At 46.6% G+C, this 23331-nt stretch overlaps 1 protein-coding gene across 6 annotated transcripts in view; it reads right to left on the bottom strand.

Moving 5' to 3' along the window:
* Positions 1-23331, bottom strand: part of AK9 (adenylate kinase 9) — an 829950-nt gene that overhangs the window by 632897 nt on the left and 173722 nt on the right. For all 6 annotated transcript variants that reach the window (XM_029595283.1, XM_029595287.1, XM_029595288.1 and 3 more), the window contains exon 15: positions 6465-6518. In XM_029595283.1, the coding sequence (XP_029451143.1) occupies positions 6465-6518 (54 nt within the window). The remainder of the gene's footprint in view (positions 1-6464; positions 6519-23331) is intronic.

Below are 23331 nucleotides of genomic sequence, written 5' to 3'. Positions count from 1 at the left end.
GATGCCAGACCAAAGGGCAGAATGCGATACTGATGGTAATTCATGTCGACCAGGAACCATAGGTACTGCTGATCAGTTGGAATGATGGGGATATGGGCATACAAGTCATTTAGGTTGAGGGAACACAGCCAATCTCCTGCCATGAGAAGGGGAATCAGGGCGCCCAGCGACACCATTTTGAACTTCTCCTTCACCAAGAAACAGTTTAAAGCTCTCAGGTCCAGAATGGGTCGAAGACCACCCGTTTTCTTGGGGATTATGTATTTATTTATTTATTTAACAGCTTTTATATACCGACATTAAAATACACATCATGTCGGTTTACATTTTAACGAAAAGTTGGAAATTACAATAAACAGGGGAGGGGGAAACGGGACAATCGATAAAACTGGAAAGAGGAAGAAGGGATGAAGCAAAATTTAACCAAATGCAACTAAATAGAAAAATTAACGTGGAGGAGGATTTCATATTTACATATTTACATGTTTAAATATATATGCAACAGTATTCATCAGTTTACGTTTGGAAAAAAGGGATGACGAAGGGGTCAGGGAAGGGGCAGGAGGAGACGGCGGCAGGAGGAGATGGCAGCAGGAGGAGACGGTGAGGGATTATTCTGGGAAAGCCTGGAGGAAAGCCATGTCTTCAGCATTTTCCGGAATTTGTAAGGGCATGGTTCCAGTCGGAGATTGACGGGTAGGGTATTCCAGTGTGTGGGGCCTGCAATCGAAAAGGCACGATTTCTTGTGGTTGTAAGTCGGGCTTTCTTAAGTGGGGGGACTTGTAGTGTGCATTTATGGTTCTTTCTGGTAGGGCGGGAGGATTTTGTGAGATTCAATGATTCACTCAGCCATGAGGAATTATTTTTGTTAATGATTTTGTGTATGATGGTAAGGATTTTAAAAAGGATTTAAAAACGGTATGAGATGGGGAGCCAGTGTAGGTCCTTGAGGATTGGAGTTATGTGATCTGATTTGCGGGCATTGCTAATTAACCTAGTTGTTGCGTTCTGTAATATCTGTAGAGGTCTGATGGTGGAGAGAGGAAGGCCAAGATATAGGGAGTTGCAGTAATCTAGCTCAGAAGATAAAGTGGCTTGGACAACAGTTTTGAGATCATGGGTGTGGAGTAGAGGCTTTAGCTTTTTTATAACCATGAGTTTATAGAAACCTCCTTTTATGACGGAGGTGATATGGTTTTTCAGGTTCAAATGTGAGTCCACTAATACGCCAAGGTTTCGAACAGGAGGTTGAGAAGTGAGAGTGGAGATCATGTGGTCGTTGGAGGGAGAAAGCTTGAAGGTCTGTTGGTTATGTATGAGGAGGAGTTCAGTTTTAGCGGCGTTGAGGGAAAATTGAAGGGAGGTCAGGAAAGTGTTGATGGAGGAGAGGCATTTTTCCCAGAAATTTAGGGTAGCAGTTAGAGAGTCCTGGATAGGGATGATGATTTGGACATCATCTGCATATATGTAGAATTTGAGGCCCAGATCTGAAAGACAGAAACAGAGGGGGAGGAGGTATATATTGAACAGGGTGGAGGAGAGGGAAGAACCTTGTGGCACACCTTGAGAGAGTGTGAAGTGGGAGGATTCAGAGGTGCCTATTTTTACAGAAAAGTGTCTGTTAGAGAGGTAGGATCTGAACCATAATAGGCAGTGTCAGCGATGCCAATGTCGGCAAGGCGTGCGATGAGTAGATCATGGCTTATCGTATCAAATGCAGCGGAGATGTCAAGGAAAGCGATGAGGAAGTTATGGCCTTGGTCAGGGCCTGTGAGGAGAAAGTCAGTAAGTGAAAGAAGGAGGGTTTCGGTACTTAAATGTTTGCAAAAACCAAACTGTGAGGGGTGAAGTATGTCATTGTCATCTAGGTAATCCATGAGTTGCTTGTTTACAACCTTCTCCATGATTTTAGAGATGAAGGGGAGATTGGAAATGGGATGGTAGTTAGCTGGGTTTTTTGGGTCCAGCGAGGGCTTCTTGAGTAGGGGTTTGACGACTGCATGCTTGAGCAGAGCGGGAACTGAGCCGGAGGATAGGGAGGAGTTAATAATCTCTGCTAGAGTAGGAGCAATGATGTTAGGGATGGAAAGAAGAGTTTTCATGGGAATAGTTTCAGAAGGGTGAGGTGTAGGCTTGGATTTTTTAAGGATAGTTTCGATTTCTTTAGAGGATGTGGGTTTTATGGTGGTGAAAGAGTTTTTCAAGAGGGAGGGGGGAGGTGATTGGGCAGGTGGGAGAGGGGAGGATGGGTAAATGCGGAGGGGAGGGTGAGGAGAAGGTTGGATATTTTGTTATGGAAGAAGTGAGCGAGTTCTTCACATTTTGAACTTGCTTCTTCATCAGTGATGATGGGACTGAGGGGGGAGGTGAGGGCTGCGACGTAGAAGAGGGCTTTGGGATTGAATGTATATTGATGGATCTTAACGGCGTAGTAGTCTTGTTTGGTGTTTTGAATGGCATGGTGGAAAGAGTGTAGGTAGGATTTGTAGACAGTGGAGCGCTGTGGGTTAGGGTCTTTCCGCCATGCTATTTCTTTAAATCTGAGGTTGTGTTTCATTTGTTGAAGCTCCTTGGTGTACCAGGGTTTGTTATTGGATGGGGAGGTGCGTTGCTTGAGTGTGATAAGGGGGCATAAATTGTTGGCTATGTCATGGGTGAGGCTGACCCATGAATTGAGTGCAGTATCGGGGGAGGAGCAGTCAAGTTTGTTAAGTGATTCAGGTCACTTCACCCCCCCAACTGCACCCCTGTCCCGTGGTCCGATCACGCATTCATGAAGACTCAACTCACTGCCAACGTCACTAACCCCTGCAACCTAACGCAAAGCAACAAATCGGTAGTGCACGATGTGCGGTACGAGAAGGATGTGTTGCTTTGCGTTAGGTTGCAGGGGTTAGTGACGTTGGCAGTGAGTTGAGTCTTGATGAGTGCGTGATCGGACCACGGGACAGGGGTGCAGGTGGGGGGGTGAAGTGACCTGGATGCAGGAATTGATAAAAATGAGGTTGAGGGTGTGCCCTGCCTTGTGTGTGGGGGCTGAGATGGTCTGTGTGAAGCCTAGGGCAGGCAGGGCAGTAATGAAGGTGTCACAGGAGGATGAAGGGGGTGTTGAATCAACGTGGAGATTGATATCACCCAATATAATGGCAGGTTTTTCATTGTTTATGTTGTTAGAAAAGAGTTCTATGACTGGCGAGGGATTATGTTTCAGGAGGCCAGGGGGGGCATAGATGAGGCAGATTTGCAGGTCAGGGGATTTAAATAGGCCGACTTCGACTTTGGGAGGGGGGTTGATATTTATGGGCGTGAGTTTAAGGCTTTTTTTAGCCAAGAGGAGAATGCTCCCTCCCTTTTTCTTTTGTCTTGGTATAGAAAAAATGTCATAGGAACAAGATGGGAGTTGGTTCAAAAGGACTGTGTCAGTGTCCTTGAGCCAAGTTTCAGTGACTGTGCAGATTACAGGGTTGTGGTCATGAATTAGGTCATCAAGGATGTGAGTTTTTTTGGAAAGGGAATGAGCATTAAAAAGAATGATGGATAGAGTGATGAGACTGAGGAGTTTTGTTAGTGGGGAGATAAGAATGGGAAGGAGGGATTTATGCTGGGGTTGGGGGTTCGCAAAGCGAGAGGATGGGGGTCTGAGCAGAGGGTAGTATATGCGGGGTATGGGGAAGGAGTTGGGTGAAGAGTGTGCAAGGGGAGGCATTGTGGGGGTGGAGAGATGGAACTGATAGGGAAATTAGAAGGTAAAAATTCAGTGGCAAGAATTTAGCAGGAGAAGTTATTGAGAAAATGCAAGATTTGGGAGAGAAATATTCAAACAATGCAAAATTCAATACATGGATCAATTCTGGGTAGAGCTTTTCAAGGCTTAGTATTCGGATGGTAATGGAAGGAAGAGCCACTGTTTAACCATGGGCGAGATGTTATTGTAGTAGTCCTTTCCAGGGGAGAGTTGAGATATTAATGATTCCTGGGTAGTCGTAGGTTACAGAAAAAGGTGGTGAGTGGTAGTTACTAGATCAGGTTGGACATCCTGGTTTTTCAGGTTCAAATGTGAGTCCACTAAGACGCCAAGGTTTTGAACAGGAGGTTGAGAAGTGAGAGTGGAGATCATGTGGTTAAACATGGTTAACAGTGAGGTCCACAGATCCACGGATTAGAAAATACCTGGAGTAGAATCCTCTTGCCCTGTTGGCTGGACGGGTTGGGTTCAACTGCTTGAACCAGAACAAGGGCGGGAAGTTCTACCCAAAGTATTTATAAGTCCCCTGTTGCTCTCCACCGGGGACATTGAGATAACAGGGGTGGATGATACTGGAAATGCAACTGGTAATCCTGACACACGATGGACAGGACCCACAGGTCCAATGTGATTGAGGTCCACAAATCTGCAAACAGCTGGAGTCGATCCCCAACTGGGGGTAATCATGTCTTGAGTAGAAGGCTGGCTCATGCTCCCTGCCGCCAGTCAAAACCCCATGGCGGGGTTCTGCGGTAGAACTGTGGTTGCCATGATGGCCAAGGTTTACATGGCCTCGCCTGGGTGTAGGCCACTGAGCTCTGGATCTGGGTGCTGGTGGGTATTATTTTTGAGGCCTATAAAAAGGACGCTTGGGGTATTGCCTTGGGGGCTTCTTGGGTGGCTGGGTGTTAGAGGAACTGGCTGACAACTGCTGAAGGGTGTCTTGATAGTCCTTCAGTTGCGCCACCATCTACTTAATTCGGTCTCCAAACAGATTTTCCTCTGTACACGATAAGTCTGTCAGACAGTCTTGGACATCAGGGCGCAAGTCTAAAGCTCACAGCCATGCCATTTGCTGGGCTCCTATGCTCATTGCAGCGGTCCTCATGACTATCTCAAAGACATCATAAGCAGAGCGAACCTCGTGCTTCTCACACTCCTGGCCCTGCTGGATGATAGCCTGAAAATCCTCCTGGAATTGCTGTGGTAGGTGCTCACTAAATTCTACAGCCTGTTTCTACAGATTCCTGGAATATTGCCCCATGTATAATTGATAGCAAGTGATCCAGGTAGGCAACATAGCGCCCTGAAAAATCCGACATCCAAGGGCATCCAGGGCTCTATGCTCTCGCCCTGGGGAAACCGAGGCATGAGTGTGGATTCTTTTTGCCTTCTTCAGGGCTGACTCTACCACCACCGATTGGTGGGGGAGCTGACGGCTCTAGAACCAGAAGATGGCTGAACTAAGTACACTGCATCCGTCTTCCGGTTAACCTGTGGTACCGAGATGGGGTGTTCCCAGCTTTTTAAAGATGTCATGGACTGGCACTGCCACCTCCTCTTTCAGGGCATCCAAGAATTGCAGAATCTCAAGCATCTTCTGCCTAGTCTCCTGTTCCGTTAAAAGTTGGAAAGGCACCGATTCTGCCATAGCCTTTCCGAAACCCGCAAAAGAGAGATCCTCTGGGGAAGATTTTCGTCACTCCTCTGGTGGAGCGGGCTCGGAAGGCAGATCCTCCAGTTCTTCAGAGGAGGATATGGATGCCTCCCTTTCCCAGGGGTCTTAAGGGGCCTCCCATTCACTGTGACCCTCTAGGGAGGCGGGTGGTCGAAGAACCAACGGTGGGCGAGACATGGGCCTCGAGTGTACTGAGAGAGGAGCAGGAGGCTTCAATGGGCATGGACATATTATAAAATCCGATGCCCGCACACACGTGTGCCTGATTTTGTATCGGTGTGCGGGTGCCCACTCGGGCGCACGGGGGGGAGGGCATTCTTTAAAACAAGTGGTGACACGATAGGGCCTTTGCCCAGTTCCCTCTCAGTCCGTTCCTTTATTGGAAACTTCCCTATCCCCCTATCTAACCTTCCTCCCTTTTCCACTCTCCACCTCAACCCCTAAACCCATTCTAACTAATCTTTTTTGTTTTGGATCTTACTTCATCTGAAGAAATGAAGTAAGGTTCACACACCAGCCAACTGCCAGTGCTTGCTTCACCGGGACAGCTCCTAATGCGGTCATGGCCAGCCCTTGCTCCGCAGACCCCACCCCCAGCCCACCCCTTAAAAAAAAAGTTGTGTGCATACCAGGGGATACTCGCATGGCTGTGAGCATTTGAAAATGCATGTGGTGAGCGCGCAGCCCGGCCACATGCATATCCCTCCGTTTCGGCATGTGCCAGGCTTTAAAAATTAGCCTGTTAGGAACTAACTTATTACCAGCTTTAGTAGCATGGAATTTATTTACTGTTTGGATATTTTCCAGGTACTTGTAACCTGGATTGGCCACTGTAGGAAACAGGATGCTGGGCTTGATGGACCCTGGGTTTGATCCAATATGTTCTTGTGCTTTTATTTATAAGCAAGTCTGTTATATATATATATAACAAGTCAATGAGAATGCCATATTATTTTTCTCCATCTTAACCAGCAAATCTTTTTCTCTAAATTGCACTGCATCTAGAGGGAGGGAAGGGAATTGCATGCTTTGGGTTTTACCTGAGGTATCAGCTGTGGTTCCTTCCTCTATCTGTTCCTTTGGCTCCTGTGTTTCTGTATAAAAAGAAGGTCAGTTTGTGATCACTTTGTACTTTCCTTACCTGTCAGTGAAATATTTTATTAGGACATACACACGGAGGCAGTGCTCCTCAGTCATCAGCTGCCTGAGACACTAGGTGTGCTGACAGGTAATCCAGTAATGGGAGGGCAATTTGAAAAGCTAATTATGTGGGGAAAAGGTTTCTGAACATTGCCTACCCAGGTGCAGCAGAGGCGTTACTGGGGGCAGGGTTAGAGTGGAGAATGCAAAAACAGGCCTAGCTTTGTATTTTTGTGTGCTTTCAGAGAAAATGGAGCCACAAACAAAGCAGATGCAAATGTCTGCAGCTAACCTTCCTGAGGCATTTTCAAAGGGAAAGTCTGTTCATACTTTGCCTCTGAAAATTGGCACAAAGCACCACCAGACTTTACATAAAAATGCAGTTCTGAAAATTTCCTCCTTAATTCGGAGAAAAAAAATGCAATTCTGATGTTTTTTTTGACAGGGAACTAGGAGAACAGGGTTTGATTCCTGTTTCTCCCTCTGACACTGCTTGTGACTTTAAGCAAGTCACTGCATTTCCTCTTGCCTCAGGTAGCTATTTAGATTTTAAGCTCAATGGGGAAGGAACTTCTTGCATTTGCATGTAATGTGTGCTACAGCTCTATGGTAAAGACTGATATTATAGATGCAGAGATATAGAAACACCTTCTCTGGTTTCTATTATTCTGTGAACAGAAATTAACCATATTCTGATTCGTTACCCAGACAGCACGTGCATTTTGATTGGCCACTATTCCCATTCATCTACAAGCAGAAGAAGATGCTGTTTTCTACAAGCTTCTTTTACAGAAAAATGAACCCCATTTCTTTATCTGAAGTGCCACACCTATACACCAACTCTAATTTATTTTATTGTTCATGTACAGAAAAGTAAAATTGGTGCTTATCTGCTAATTTTCCTTCCTGTAGTACCACAGATCACTCCAGATTCCTGTGTTTTGCCTCCCTGCCAGCAGATGGAGACAGAGAAGGTTTCACTGACATTATACATAACCCAGTGTGCCACCTGCAGTCCCTCAGTATTGACCTGAATCCAAGCCAAGATGATATAGCAACAACTATAAACTTCTAAGCAAACTCCCTCCCCTCCAACAAGCTGGAGGAAGTTGAAGTTGCCCAAAAAGACAATGGAAAACTCATTTCCAAAATTTAACATAAGTGATCAGCATTGAAAACTTCTAATAACTTCATACTATATACAAAGCAACAGTATGAGCGGTGGACTCTTCCCCTCAGTATATGGGCAGGTCTCTGGACTGATCTATGGTTCTACAGGAACAAAAATTAGCAGGTAAATCAGTTTTCCTTTCCCTGTATGTACCCAGATCAGTCTAGACTCCTGGGATGCACCTAAGCTCCCCTTAACTCGGGTAGGACCTGGAACATTCTGCTCGTAGAACACTCTCACTAAAGCACATGGAAGCTGGAGTCCTGACATCCAAGCGATAATGCCTAGCAAAAGTGTGCAACAACGTCACGGTAGCCGCTCAGCAAATTTCATGCGGAAACACCTGTTGTGACTCAGCCCAGGAAGGCACCTGAGAAAATTTTAAATGTGCCACTAAAATCCCCAGCAGGGAGCGCCTTTTAGAAATGTAAGTTGACTCAATTGCTTCCTTTAGCCACCATGCAACTGAAGCCTTAGACTCCTTACTTCCCTTTCTTGGACCACTCCACAGTACATAGAGATGATCCGATCTACAAAGAGGTGATCTGATCTATTGAAATCAAAAGTGACCTTTAGATACCTCAGTAATGCATGCCTCCCATCTAAGACCCTAAGCTCCCCCATGTGAGGTGTAGAGGAATCCATACTGAAGAGCTGGAAGCTCCACTGTCTAACTAAGATGGAATGTCGAGACTACCTCAGGTAGAAAAGAAGACACCATGCATAAAGATAGCCTTGAATCCGACATCTGTAGGAAGGGATCTCAACATGACAGTGCCTGTAGCTCCGAAATTCTCCTGGCTGAACAAATAGTCACCAAGAAAAACATTTTTAGAGTCAAGTCCTTAACTGTAGCTCTCTTTAGTGGTTCAAACTGAGTCTCACACAATCCTCTAAGGGCTAGGTGTTGCGCCAGAGGTGGACCCTTGGGCCGAGGTGGGGTTGACGCTACCTGTAGGAGGGAACCTACAGGTCCCCACTGTTGGCAGGCAGAGAGGGCTGATGGACGGAGGCCGGCTGGTGCTTCACCAATACCAGCCCTTGTTCCCACGGGTTGAGCCTTTGGGTGCCGGGGCTGGCTGGACTTAGGTGGTCTCCGTCGGTAGTCATCGATGGGTGAATCGAGGTCAGCCCAGAGGCAGCAACAGGCGGAGTCCAGGAGATCCGGGCATCAATAGGAACACATTCTGACCCGGGGTGGCCGAGCAAGAGCAGGCCGAAGCCTGAATAAACCACATCCAGGACAAGGGCTGAGGAGGCGTCGATGAGCAAGCTGGATTCAAAGCTGGCAGCAATCTGGAAGCGGTGGCAATCAAGGCTGAGTTCTGGATGAGGAGAGAATCAATGGATGGTCAGACGAAGCACAGGTCCAGGGCTGGAGAGAGGCAACGGAGTAGTCAGGCAATGCAGATGTCAAACCATGTCAGCAATCCGAAGGAGAAACGAAGGGACAGGAACAGAGGAACAAGGAAACAGGAAGGAAAACACTCAGGATCAGGAACCAGGAACAGGCGAAGCAATTAGTACTCGACTAGCGAGGGGTCCTGTTGCAAAGGCAATCTGAGGAAGTGGAGCCCCGGCTTATATATCGGAGCTATGCTGACGTCATCATCCGGGGCCGTGGCTAGGTTCCTGCTGCGGGCCCTACTTAAGGTTTAGCTGTGCACGAGCACGCGCCTAGGAAGGTCGGAATGACGTCTCTTCGCAGGCCATGCTGCAGAGAGGCCCGACTCGGAGCACCAGGAGCTGTAGTAGAGACAGAGTCACCAGGGGCGGCCCGAGGGCAGAGCCAGCAGCCTACAGCTACCAGAAATGAGGGACCAGGCACTGGATTGCTTTGAGAGAGGTGAGGGGGCCGAGCCGTGGGCCTGCCACAGCTGGCGCGCATAACACTAGGTTCAGATTCCAAGGCGGACAAATATTCCGCACCTGAGGATGCAAATTCTTACCTCCCCAAAGGAACTGTATAACATCCGGATGTGCAGACAGAGGATACCCTTGCACCTTATCCCAGACACAACTCAATGTCATTACCTGGACTCTTAGAGAGTTAAAGGCCAGTCTCTTGACCAAAACCTTTCTGTAGAAAAGCAAAAATATGTGACATCATATACTGAACAGGCTGAGGCTACACTCCCGTCAATGGCAGACCAGGAGTCAAAGATCCTCCAAATTCGCACATACATCAAGGATGTAGAAGGTCTCCTAGCCTGCAATAAGGTGGAAATAATCACTTTGGAATATCTCCTCTACCTTAGTCATCTCCTCTCAGAAGCGAAGCCGCAAAATAAAAGTGAGCCGCCTGACCCAAAAATATTGGGCCCTGGTACAAAAGAGTTGATCGATGTCTGAACCTCAGGGGTCCGTCTATGGCCATGTTGATCATATCTGGGAAGCATGGTCGAAGTGGCCACTCTGGAGCTACCAGGATTACATTGCCCAGATGTTTCTCTATCCGCCGTAATCCCTTAGACACCAAAGGCCATGAAGGGAAGACAAAGAAGAATTCCTTGAGTCCATGGTAGCACCAGAGCTCCGTTTCTTCCGTACTGTGTTCTGTTCAGTGGCTGTAAAACCACGACGCTAAGGTATTCTCTTTGGTTGGGATAACCCCATCTTCTGTGAATGAGACATATCACTGTCTCCAACAATTCCCATTCCTTGGGGTTTAACTTTCTACGACTGAGAAAATCCATCTCAACCTTATTTACTCCAGCAATGTGAGACGCTGCCAGCTGCTGCTCTGCCCAGAGAATCAACTCCCAGCCCTCTCGAGCCACTGCCTGATTCTTGGTTCTGCCTTGATGGTTGATGTAGGCCACAGTCATCGCATGGTCTGATAGCATCTGTACCGGATGGCTGTGTAACATTGGCAGACAGTCAAGCAACATGAAATGCACAGCTCTCGTCTCTAACCAATTGATAGACCATGAGGCCTCCTGTTTCAACCACTGGCCCTGCGCCGACTGATCTTGCCACACTACCCTCCAACCTGAGAGGCTTGTATCGGTGGTGACTATTACCCAATTTGGAACATCAAATTCCTCACCACGCTCAAGATTGGTGTGAGTAAGCCACCATGAAAGACTGTCCCTGGCTTCCCCCTCTAACAGAAAAGGAAGATTAAATTCTTCCAATACAGGATTCCTGCAGGAGAGAAGAGCTCCCAGCAAATGCCCAAAGCATTAATTTCAATGTTGATGCCATAAAACCCAGGAATTGTAAATAGTCCCAGACCCTGGGCACCGAAAACTCTAGCAGAAGCCTAATCTGACTCTGCAATTTCAGCAATCTCTCTCTGTGAGAAACATTCTCTCCGCCAGCATGTCAAGCTGAGCTCCCAAATACTCCAGAGTTTGAAAGTGGACTAAAAGACTCATTGCTAGGTTTATCAGCTATTCTAGAGACTTCAAGTGCATTGGTACATTTTTTACTGTTTGTCAACAGAGGTTCTCTGATTTCACATGAATGAGCCAGTCATCCAGACATGGATGCACCAACACACCCTCCTTTTGCAATGTCTCCACACCCACCATTATCACCTTGGTGAAGGTACGTGGAGCCATCACCAGCTGAAGAGAAAAGCTTGAAACCGAAAATGTTCCCTTAGGACCATGAACCTCAGGAATCTCTGATGCTCTGGCCTAATTGCTATGTGTATATATGCCTCTGTTCAGGCAAAAGATGCCAAGAACCCGCCCTTGCGTACCACCGCTATGACGGACCTCAGAGTTAGACCTCACAGTTTCCATGCAGAAACAGGGAACCTTGAGAGTCGCATTTACTTTCTTTAAATCTAATATCTCTTGAATTGGATACAGAGGGGGGAAGAAACAAGACGCTTAACTTAAAATTAACATTCAGCCAAACTAAGCGTGTCCAGAGTCTGAGCCAACAAACTCAGCAAGACATCTCTGTGAAAAAAGAAAAAAATCCAAGCAGAGTCCAAAGCATCTCTCAATCATATGCAATTTCTCCCTCTTCTAGAGGTGAGAAAGCCAATTCCCCATCTGAATCCTCTGATGTCTCATGATCCACATCCCCTTGAATATTACCAGGGACAGTTTCCCTGCAGCATTTGCCCGCCATGATTGACAAATTGGAGGTCTGTGCATGCGATCCCTATATAGTAGGATGCTTCACCTTCACCGGGCACCTCTGCATAAAGTGCTGCAGGCTCTAGAAACATTCCACCCAGGAGAAGGAGGATGGATCTATACCGGAGCCCACAGGACCAACCTTGATCTCTCCAACCTCTCTCTCTCAGGGAAGCTTCTGCCCTCAGGAACAAGGGAGAAAGAGAACTGACCATTGCCTGACCTCCCACTCCACTCTCCTCCCCTCCAGAGACACCATAGGCCAAGGGGATGTCCCAACATGGGCAAAAGCTGTAATAGTCAAATCACTTTGAGCATCTAAATAACACCAACACAAATGGAGAGAGAGTGAGGACTGAATTGCTATCAGACGGCAAACCTCACAGATAGCAAGGTGCTTGGATCTGTTTATCCCTGGCGCCTAGCTCTCCTGAATTTCAGCTCTAGGCAGCCGCCTGTGCACAAAGCAATGCCACCCGTGCATACACGCACACCCCTCTGGATGTACACAAATGCACACTCAAAACTAGGTTGCGGTCATATGTGCACAAGTACATGCGCAAAAACACGCTCGTATAGGCCGTGGTCACACGTGCACAAGTAGCTGTGCAAATATGCGCTCAGTCTAGGTCGTGGCCTTGTGCACACAAGTACCTATGCAAATACATGCTCAAATCTAGGTCACAGACGTACACGCTCAAATATAGGCCCTGGCCATACGTGCACAGGTCCCCATGCATGCAGCCGCTACGCAGGTGAGAATGCATGCACACACACCTATGCACACAGGAAAAGAACCCCTATCATGGCCTACCACATGGCTAAGCAAAGCCTGCCTGCACCTTCAGCGTGTTTAGGCCCGGATCCGTTCAACATCTGGCACCAAAAATCATCGAAACATAGAACTGACGGCAGAAGAAGCCCAACTGGCCCATCCAGTCTGCCCAGCAAACTTTCATACTTATTTTTCTCATACTTATCTGTTACTCTGACTGCTGAGGTCAGGGCCTCTATTGGTAACTTTTTGGTTCTAATTTCCTTCCACCCCCGCCAACTGATGTAGAGAGCAGTGCTGGAGCTGCATAAATGTGAAGTATCAAGCCTAATTGATTAGGTGTAGTAACCGCCACAATAAGCAAACTACTCCCATGCTTATTTTGTTTACCAGCCTGTGCAATTTAGTCCTTGTTGGTTGTCTGAATATAAATCCTCTTTTCTTCATTCTCCCCATGCCATTGAAGCAGTGAGCTGCACTGTATATGTATTCAAAGTGAAGCATCATGCTTGATTGGTTCGGGGTAGTAACCACCGTAACAAGCAAGCTACTCCCACGCTTTTTGTTTTTCCAGCCTGTGCAATCTAGTCCTTGTTGGATGTTTGAATATAAATCCCCTTTTCCTCATTCCCCCTGCTATTGAAGCAGAGAGCTGATTGGATATGCATTGAAAGTGAAGTATCAGGCCAATTTGGTTTGGGGTAGTAACCACCGAAACAAACAAGCTACTTCCACACTTATTTGTGAACGCAGATCCTTTTTCCCACATTTCCTCTTGCCATTGAAGCATAGAGCAATGTTGGAGTGGCATTAACCATGTGTATGTTTATTGAATAAGGGTAGTAGCCGTCATTCCCATAAGCCACCCCCATGCCTCTTCTTTTCATTTCATTCACATCCTCAAGACTTTATGGATCCACAGTGTTTATCCCACGCCCTTTTGAAATCCTTCACAGTTTTGGTCCTCACCACTTCTTCCGGAAGGGCGTTCCAGGCATCCACAACCCTCTCCGTGAAGAAATACTTCCTGACATCAGTTCTGAGTCTTCCTCCCTGGAGTTTTAAATCATTACCCCTGGTTCTGCTGATTTTTTTCCAACGGAAAATGTTTGTCGTTGATTTTGAATCATTAAAACCTTTCAAGTATCTGAAAGATTGTATCATATCACCCCTGTTCCTCCTTTCCTCCAGGGTATACATATTTAGATTCTTCAATCTCTGTTGTGATCCCGGGCCATCCCCCGGGATCTTCACTTACCACGTGGCCCGCCTCGGCCGCGGGAGCTCCTCCCCGGCCATCCAGGCCCGAGACATGGCCTACCGCGGCATCCTCCCTGCGAGGGAGATGCCAACAACGATCCACTGCTGGCCCCGCCCCTTAGGCGCGCTCGGGCAGGGCCTCTAGGTTTAAAGGGGCCAGCGCGGGAAAACGGAAGACAGCCTCCTGATGACGTCAGACGCTGCAGGGTTATTTAAACCCGGAAGTCCCAGCTAACCCTCGCCTTGCATCAAGGTTCACTCTTCGGAGTAGCTAGTTGTGCTTCCTGCTTCCCGGTTCCTGCTTGTTCTGATGTCTGATTCCTGGCTCCTGACCCTGCTTCGTTCTTCGACTCCGGCTTCAGCTTCCATTCCTGGTTTTGGAATTCAACATCTGATTCCTGGCTCCTGATCTTGCTTTGTTCTTCCGTCCCTGGTTTTGGCATCTGACATCTGACTTCTGGCTCCCGACCTTGGCTTGTTTCTGGACTTCGGCTTTGTCTCTCTCCACTGTTGCAGGTACTGTTCTTCACCGCCTGGAGGTTTCTCCTAAGCCCCAGCGGCTCGGGTCCTCACGTGCTCCTCCCGGGGGGACTGCGGGATTCCAAGGGTGAAGTCTCTTCTGACCTCCTGGGTGTCATCTCATCGTGGGATTACCTCGGCAGGCTGCTCCTCTGATCCTTGGCTGCATAGGATCCACCTAAGACCAAGAGGTCCGGGTCCCTACTGGCTCCTCCTGGGGGGACCTCGGGCTTCCAGTGGTGAAGCCCTCTTCGAAGTCTTGCCTCAGTGACACTTCCCGGCTGCAACGCACACTGTGGGGTTCCACAGCTCTACACCTGTCTTCTCAGCTGGCCCAAGGGTCCACGATCCTAACAAGCTCTCCTCATAAGTCATTCGATGAAGACCCTCCACCTTTATGGTCGCCCTTCTCTGGACCGCCTCCATCCTGTCTCTGTCCCTTCTGAGAATGATCTCCAGAACTGAACACAGTACTCCAGGTGAGGCCTCATCAAGGACCTGTACAAGGGGATATTCACTTCCCTTTTCTTACTCGTTATTCCTCTCTCTATGCAGCCTAGCATTCTTCTGGCTTTAGCTATCGCCTTGTCGCATTGTTTCGCCGACTTCAGATCATTAGTTACTATCACTCCAAGGTCTCTCTCCTGCTCTGTGCACATCAGCCCTTCACACCCCATCAATACATTTCTTTCGAATTTCCACACCCCATATGCATGACTCTGCACTTCTTGGCATTGAATCTCAGTTGCCATATCTTTGACCAGTCTTCCAGCTTCCTTAAATCCCGTCTCATTCTCTCCACTCCTTCCGGCATGTCCACTCTGTTGCAGATCTTAGTATCATCCGCAAATAGTCAAACCTTACCTTCCATCCCGTCTGCGATGTCGCTCACGAAGATATTGAACAGGACAGGTCCCAACACCAACCCTTGCGGCACTCTGCTCATCACTGCTCTCTCTTCCGAGTAAGTTCCATTTACCATCACACATTGTTTTCTGTCCTTCAACCAGTTTGCTACCAGTATCCATGCCACCACTTTGGCACTCCTTCCCAAACATCTTGTTTTATTCACAAGCCTCCTGTGTGGGACCGTATCAAAAGCTTTGCTAAAATCCAAGTAGATGATATCAAATGCTCTTCCTTGATCCAATTCCTTAGTCACCCAATCAAAAAAGTCTATCAGATTCGTCTGACAAGACCTTTCCTTGGTGAAAATATGCTGCCTCTGGTCCAGCAATTCTGATGCTTGTAGATATTTCACTATTCTTTCCTTCAGCAGTGACTCTAGTACTTTTCCCATCACCGAGGTGAGGCTAACCTGTAGTTACCAGCCTCCTCTCTGCTCCCACTCTTGTGAAGAGGGACCACTGTCGCTCTTCTCCAATCACTCGGCACCACTCCTGTTTCCAGGGATCTACTGAACAGGTTGCACAGAGGAGCTGCCAGCACATCTCTGAGCTCAGTTTCCTGGAATGAACCTCAACAGGCCCCATGGCTTTGTCCACTTTCAGTTTTTCTAGCTCTTCCCATACATTCTCTTCCGTAAACGGAGTTTCATCCATTCCACTCCCCTCCAATTTCTTGTTAACTAGCGACAGTCCTTCTCCGGGGCCTTCTTTAGTGAACACCGAACTGAAGTATTCGTTTAATATTTCTGCCATTTCTTTATCTGTCGCAATCCATTGATTCTTTTCACCTTTCAATTTCACTATACCACTTTGGACTTTTCTCCTTTCACTTTTGTATCTGAAAAAAGTTTTGTCACCTCGCTTTACCTCTTTGGCAATCCTTTCTTCCGCTTGACTTTTCGCTTTCTTGATTACTTTCTTCGTCTCCCTCATTTTTATCAGATATTTTTCCTTGTGATCCTCCCTTTGGGATCTTTTATATTTCTTAAATGCTGTTCTTTTATATTTTATTTTATCATTCACCTCCTTTGTAAACCAGATAGGTTTCTGAAGAGCTTCTCAACAGCACAGGCCGCTTGATGGCAGAAAATCCATGGAGAATGGCACCAAGAGCCAGCATCTCCCGCTACCTTTCCCACTAAAAAGTTTTTGTTTTTTTTTTAAATTGACAATTTTTATTTTTGTTTGCAAACCTGTTGCGACCGTCGGTCGCAGACAGCTGAGACCTCTCTGCCTTACCTCTTTTTCTCCTCTTTCTCTCTCTCTGGGCAAGATGGCTGTCTCTGGTGCTGAGTGCCGAGGGCCTCGGCATTTCCAGACCAGCATGGGCGTTCCCATCCGCCATGCTCACTCCTGTGGCCTCCTAGGGCGCGAGCACCACACCTCCTACGCCCAAATACACGTCATGGTGGGAACCTCGGGGGAGGCCCCACCGCATGACGTCAATACCTCCGGGTATATCTAGCCTCCACCTCTGCTACCACTTTGAGTTAGCAAAGACTTCGCTTTGCTACTCTGACTGCTCTAAGCTGCACGCTTAGACTCTGCCTTTCACGCTAAGGGCCTCGCTCCAGCAGAAGCTCTAGACACCAGCTCCTCGGGGGTCTCTCGCTTCCAACTTCCCTTCGGGGTTCCTCATTACCTAAGACAACTGCTCCTCGGGGGTCTTTTCTCTCTATTCTATTTCAGGATATTGGACCATTGGGTACTCGCTCCTCGAGGGCCTATCCACTTCATATCCTGCTCCACGGACCTTCGATCCTACCATTCTACCACCAGGAAGATGCTTTCACTCTGTGAGTACCTCTACGATCTGGCGCTCCAACTCCACCCACCAGCCGTGGCGTTGCCCACACTGTGGACTCCCGCCTATCGTGAACATCTGGGTGAGACTATACTTCTGAGCCTGTTGAACGTACTGGCACTTCATGGATCAGTGCCTTACCTTCCTGCTTTACCATCTATCCATTCTGTGTCTGCTAACTGTGTCAGCCTATTGCAGTGGTTCCCCACGGGGCCCCTCCCCGTGGGCAGAGTCATCTCCATTGCGACCAAGGGTCCACAATACCTCAAACCAACAGATTGCTAACTCCATGGACTCGGCTCAGCTCACAGTCCTGCAGGCCATCCCTGGCCCAGCCCAGCGGACTACAGAACAACAAAAGTATTTGGAGAACCTAGCTACTGCCTTCAATCAGTTACATGCTCAACTGAACTCTTCAGCTCCTCCTGTGAAGGAATTGCTGGTAACCCTTAAGACCACTGTGCCTTTATCTACACCTACCCGCTTCACGGTTGAAGCCAAGGTGTGCAGAGAATTCATTAATCAATGCAGCATGCATTTTTCATTACAACCTACCCTTTTTCCCACTGAGGCTTCAAAGACCACCTACATCCTGTCGTTCCTTGAAGGATGAGCCCTGGCCTGGGCTTCACAGCTATGGGAACATGAAGATCCTATCCTGAATGACCTACATGGATTTCTACAACTTTTTAAGCCTGTGTTTTATGACCTGGCTCGCCAGTCTATTGCTGGATCTGCCTTGCTTAACCTTCAGCAAGGTAACAAACCACTTACAGACTTTGCTATTGAATTTAAGACTCTAGCATCCGAACTGCATTTATTTATTTATTTATTTAGAATTTTTATATACCGACATTCTTGAAAGACTATCAAATCATATCGGTTTCCATTATAACAGAACATTCGCGGCTAAGGCGTTACATTAAACAAGGCATCTGATAAATAGAAAGTAATTAATAATAAATCATACATGGAACAGCGAACAGCGTTAATAGCCGTAACATATATAATAAATGGAACAGCGAACATAAACAGGCGTAACATAAATAATAGATGGAACAGCGAACATATAATAATAAATGGGGCAGAGAACAACGTTGATGGGCGTCAGTATTATATGTTAACTCCTAAGAAAATAATAGAGTTAATATTGGCAGAGGATGACGCAGGTTGTGAAATGCGGGGCAGGGTGCAGGTGTCAAGGGTGCATTGGGACACTGGATGTTTACGTGCCATATTCATGGAGGATCTCAACTCTTGCATGAAGGACGAATTAGTGGCTCGTGATTTGCCTGATACCCTTGAGTCCCTGATGGAACCAGCAGGGAGAATTGACCACCGTATCCGAGATCGTACTCAAGAGGCTAAGAGTCCACGAAAGTCTACAGTGGGGGTTAACCGTCATAAACCTGTGCATATTGCTTTCAGCTTACCGTCTGCACCTCTAGAGAAGGAAGAGTCTATGCAACTAGGTTGAAGCCACTTGACCTCTATGAAGAGACGTTGTCGCAAGTGCATGGGGTTGTGCATGTACTGTGGCCAGTTGGGTCATGGAGTCCAAACCTGTCCAATTTGTCTGGGAAACTGACAGGCCTAGGATCTGCAGGAGGACTTCTCCTGGGCCTTACCTCTCCTACTTCTCCATTATCTTTACCTGTATCTCTGCTTTGCAGAGGTCTTGAATTTCAGATTCTCGCTGTCATTGATTCCGGTGCCAGAGGTAATTTTATTCTGAAGCACTTGGTTGAACATCTGAGGATTCCTAACATACCAATAGCTAAGCCTCTGCTATTGTCATCCATCCATAGAGAACCATTCCTGGAGAAGTTTCATTGACCACCCAGGCCATTGGCCTGCGCACTGGAGCCCTAAACTCAGAATCAATTTCCTTTCTAGTGTTGGAAAAAGCCATGCATCCGGTGGTATTGGGACTGCCGTGGCTTCAAGACCATATGCCACAATTTAATTGGGCTACCTTGGAACTGTCCCAGTGGGGACAAGACTGTCATGGTCGGTATCTTGCTGAAGTTTCACCGATCATCTGCATGCCTACTACTCCATCATTACTTGGCTTACCTCCACAATACGCCTCCTTTAAGATGTTTTCTCTAAGCAAGCAGCTGATATTCTTCCACCACACAGAGAGTTTGATTGTGCCATAAATCTGAAGCCAAATTCTGAACCTCCCAAAGGAAGAGTCTACCCTCTTTCAGTAGCTGAGACCAAAGCTATGTCTACCTACATTCAAGAAAATCTTCAAAAGGGATTTATCAGACCTTCCAAATCCCCTGCTGGTGCAGGTTTCCTTTTTTGTAGGGAAGAAAGATGGCACCTATCCCCTGCATCGACTACAGGGGTCTGAATGAGATTACCATCAAGGACAGATACCCCCTGCCCTTAATATCTGAACTGTTTGATAGACTCCAAGGGGCCAAAATATTCTCCAAATTGGACCTAAAAGGAGCTTACAACTTGGTGCGTATTCGAGAAGGAGACGAATGGAAGACTGCTTTTAACACCAGTGATGGACACTTTAAATACCTCGTCATGCCCTTCGGTTTAAGTAATGCACCTGCAGTATTTCAAAATATGATGAATGACGTCTTACGGGACTTACTGTATCAGTGTGTAGTAGTATATCTTGATGATATACTGATCTTTTCTCAGGATCTGCAAAGCCATCAGAAGGATTTTAAGAAAGTCCTAAAATGCCTGCGTGAGTACCACCTTTACGCAAAGCTTGAGAAGTGTGAATTTCACAAAGAAGCTGTACCCTTCCTGGGATATATCGTTTCGAAGAATGGTTTTCAAATGGACCCCAAGAAATTTGAGAGTATCCGGGACTGGCCTCAACTCCCAGGCCTGAAGGCATTGGGTCGCTTCTTGGGATTCACCAATTACTACAGATCCTTTATTAAAAACTACTCATCATTTACAGTCTATGACCAAGAAGGGAACCAACCCTGCCAATTGGTCTCCTGAAGCCATCTCACACTTCATGACGCTCAAGGAGGCTTTTCAAAAGAAGCCGTGTCTCCACCACCCTGTCCCACACCGTCCTTTCATGGTGGAGATTGACGCTTCTGACGTAGGTGTGGGGGCAGTTCTAAGTCAGTACAGCGAATCCAATGTGCTCCATCCTTGCTCCTTCTTTTCTAGGCGATTCTCGCCTGCTGAGAGAAAATATGGGATAGGAGACAAGGAGCTTTTTGTGATCAAACTGGCTTTTGAAGAGTGGCATCCCTGGCTAGAAGGCACACAACACAAAATAGTAGTATACACCGATCACATGAATCTAGAGTACCTTCGACATGCTCAACAACTCAACCACCGTCAAGCAAGATGGTCTCTGTTTTTCAACAAGTTCGACTTCCTTCTGAATTACCGTCCAGGAGAGAAGAACACCTGGGCTGATGCCCTATCGCGCTCCTTCTCACCACAGGACGTGGCAGATGAACCCCGTCATATCATCGATCACGAAACAGTGGTCCTTGCAGCCACCCACATGGTAACTGCCGGGAAGATGGTGATGGCCAAAGGTTTAAGAAAAAGACTGTTGAAATGGGCACATGATTCCCATCCGGCAGGCCATATAGGACAGAGTCATACCTTAGCAATGTTGCAAAGATACTATTGGTGGCCAACCATGAAGAAGGACGTGCAAGCATATGTGGGTTCCTGCACTGTCTGTGCCAAGCAAAAGCCACCATTCGGGTGACCTTGGGGCTTATTACAGCCTTTACCATCACCGGATGAACCATGGACCCATATCGCTTCTGATTTCGTAGTGGACCTGCCAGCATCTAGCAGCAATAACACCATATGGGTTACTGAAGAGGATGCTGGGGAGATACCTGTATCGGAGAAGGTTTTCATGGGTGATGATTCAGGTGGACTGAACCAAATCATTGTGAACCTAGAAGATGTGGTAGGCCTGATTGACAAACTGAAGAGTAGTAAATAATCTGGACCGGATGGTATACACCCCAGGGTTCTGAAGGAACTAAAAAATGAAATTTCAGACCTATTAGTAAAAATGTGTAACCTATCATTAAAATCATCCATTGTACTTGAAGACTGGAGGGTGGCTAATGTAACCCCAATATTTAAAAAGGGCTCCAGAGGTGATCCGGGAAATTACAGAACGGTTAGCCTGACTTCAGTGCCAGGAAAAATAGTGGAAAGTGTTCTAAATATCAAAATCACAGAACATATAGAAAGACATGGTTTAATGGAACAAAGTCAGCATGGCTTTACCCAAGGCAAGTCTTATCTCACAAATCTGCTTCACATTTTTGAAGGAGTTAATAAACATGTAGATAAAGGTGAACCGGTAGATGTAGTATATTTGGATTTTCAGAAGGCGTTTGACAAAGTTCCTCATGAGAGGCTTCTAGGAAAACTAAAAAGTCATTGGATAGGAGGCGATGTCCTTTCGTGGCTTACAAACTGTGTAAAAGACAGGAAACAAAGAGTAGGATTAAATGGAAATTTTCTCAGTGGAAGGGAGTGGGCAGTGGAGTGCCTCAGAGATCTGTATTGGGACCTGTACTTTTCAATATATTTATAAATGATCTGGAAAGAAATATGACAAATGAGGTAATCAAATTTACAGATGATACAAAATTGTTCAGAGTAGTTAAATCACAAGCAGATTGTGATACATTGCAGGAAGACCTTCTGAGACTGGAGAATTGGGCATCCAAATGGCAGATGAAGTTTAATGTGGATAAGTGGATAAGTGCTATAGTTACACAATGTTAGGTTTCATATTAGGAGCTACCACCCAAGAAAGAGATCTAGGTGTCATAGTGGATAACACATTGAAATCGTCAGATCAGTGTGCTGCGGCAGTCAAAAAAGTATCTCAAAAAAAGTTATAGTTGCGATGGAGAAGTTAGAGAGAAGGGCAACCAAAATGATAAAGGGGATGGAACAGCTCCCCTATGAGGAAAGGCTGAAGAGGTTAGGGCTGTTCAGCTTGGAGTAGAGATGGCTGAGGGGGGATATGATAGAGGTCTTTAAGATCATGAGAGGTCTTGAACGAGTAGATGTGAATCAGTTATTTACACTTTCGAATAATAGAAGGACTAGAGGGCATTTCATGAAGTTAGCACGTGGCACATTTAAAACTAATCGGAGAAAGTTCTTTTTCACTCAACGCACAATTAAACTCTAGAATTTGTTGCCAGAGGATGTGGTTAGTGCAGTTAGTGTAGCTGTGTTTAAAAAAGGATTGGATAAGTTCTTGGAGAAGTCCATTACCTGCTATTAATTAAGTTGACTTAGAGAATAGCCACTGCTATTATTAGCAACAGTAGTATGGGATAGACTTAGTTTTTGGGTTCTTGCCAGGTTCTTATGGCCCGGATTGGCCACTGTTGGAAACAGGATGCTGGGCTTGATGGACACTTGGTCTGACCCAGTATGGTATGTTCTTATCTTCTTATCTTATGTTCTTATTCATTTTAATAGTATTGATCCTTCCAAAACAAGAAAGGGGCAATCTGTCCCAGGGTTCCAGATCACCCATTATGGTGCAAATTAGAGGTTGATAATTTTGCTGTACTAAAACCCCAAGATTTAGGCCTATGTTGACCCCAAGATAGCGAATTGGACCTCACGTCCAGTGAAAAGGAAACAAACTCTTCCCCTCTTTTTCAGCGTCGCTGTCAATATGCATCGGTACCAAATCTGACTTCTCAGCATTCACTCGGAACCCTGAAAGAAGGTCATAAATGTCCAGATGACAACGGACTTGCTGGAGCAAGGAGATGGGATTTGTTAAGGAAAGAACGACATCATCAGCGTAGAGGGAAATTTTATACTGTTGTAAACCCACCTGGATGCCATGCACCGCCTGGTCCTGTCTAATGGTGGGAGCTAAAGGTTCCAAACTAAGGGCAAAAAGGAGTGGAGATAATGGACAGCCTTGCCTAGTCCGTCTCTGGATCTGAAAATGCAAGGTATAACTATGATTAATTTTAAGACAGACTAGAGGTGCCCTGTAAAGTTCCTGGATCCACACAGAAAAGAAACCCCCTAGGCTAACCTTCTCCAATACTGCAAATAAAAAGGGACACGAGACTCTATCGAATGCCTTCTCGGCATCAATAGTTAAAAAGACTATCAGGGGACATAAGATACGTCGGAGGAGCTCTCTCTGTTCCACCTGATTTCCTTTTGGAATTTCCTTCTAATTTGGCAGTTTTGCAGGATGCCATACACAAAGT

The sequence above is a fragment of the Rhinatrema bivittatum genome, chromosome 3, assembly GCF_901001135.1.
Source record: "Rhinatrema bivittatum chromosome 3, aRhiBiv1.1, whole genome shotgun sequence".
NCBI lineage: Eukaryota > Metazoa > Chordata > Amphibia > Gymnophiona > Rhinatrematidae > Rhinatrema > Rhinatrema bivittatum.
Note: the sequence above shows the minus strand (reverse complement) of the source record. Positions and strands in the feature narration are given on the sequence as shown.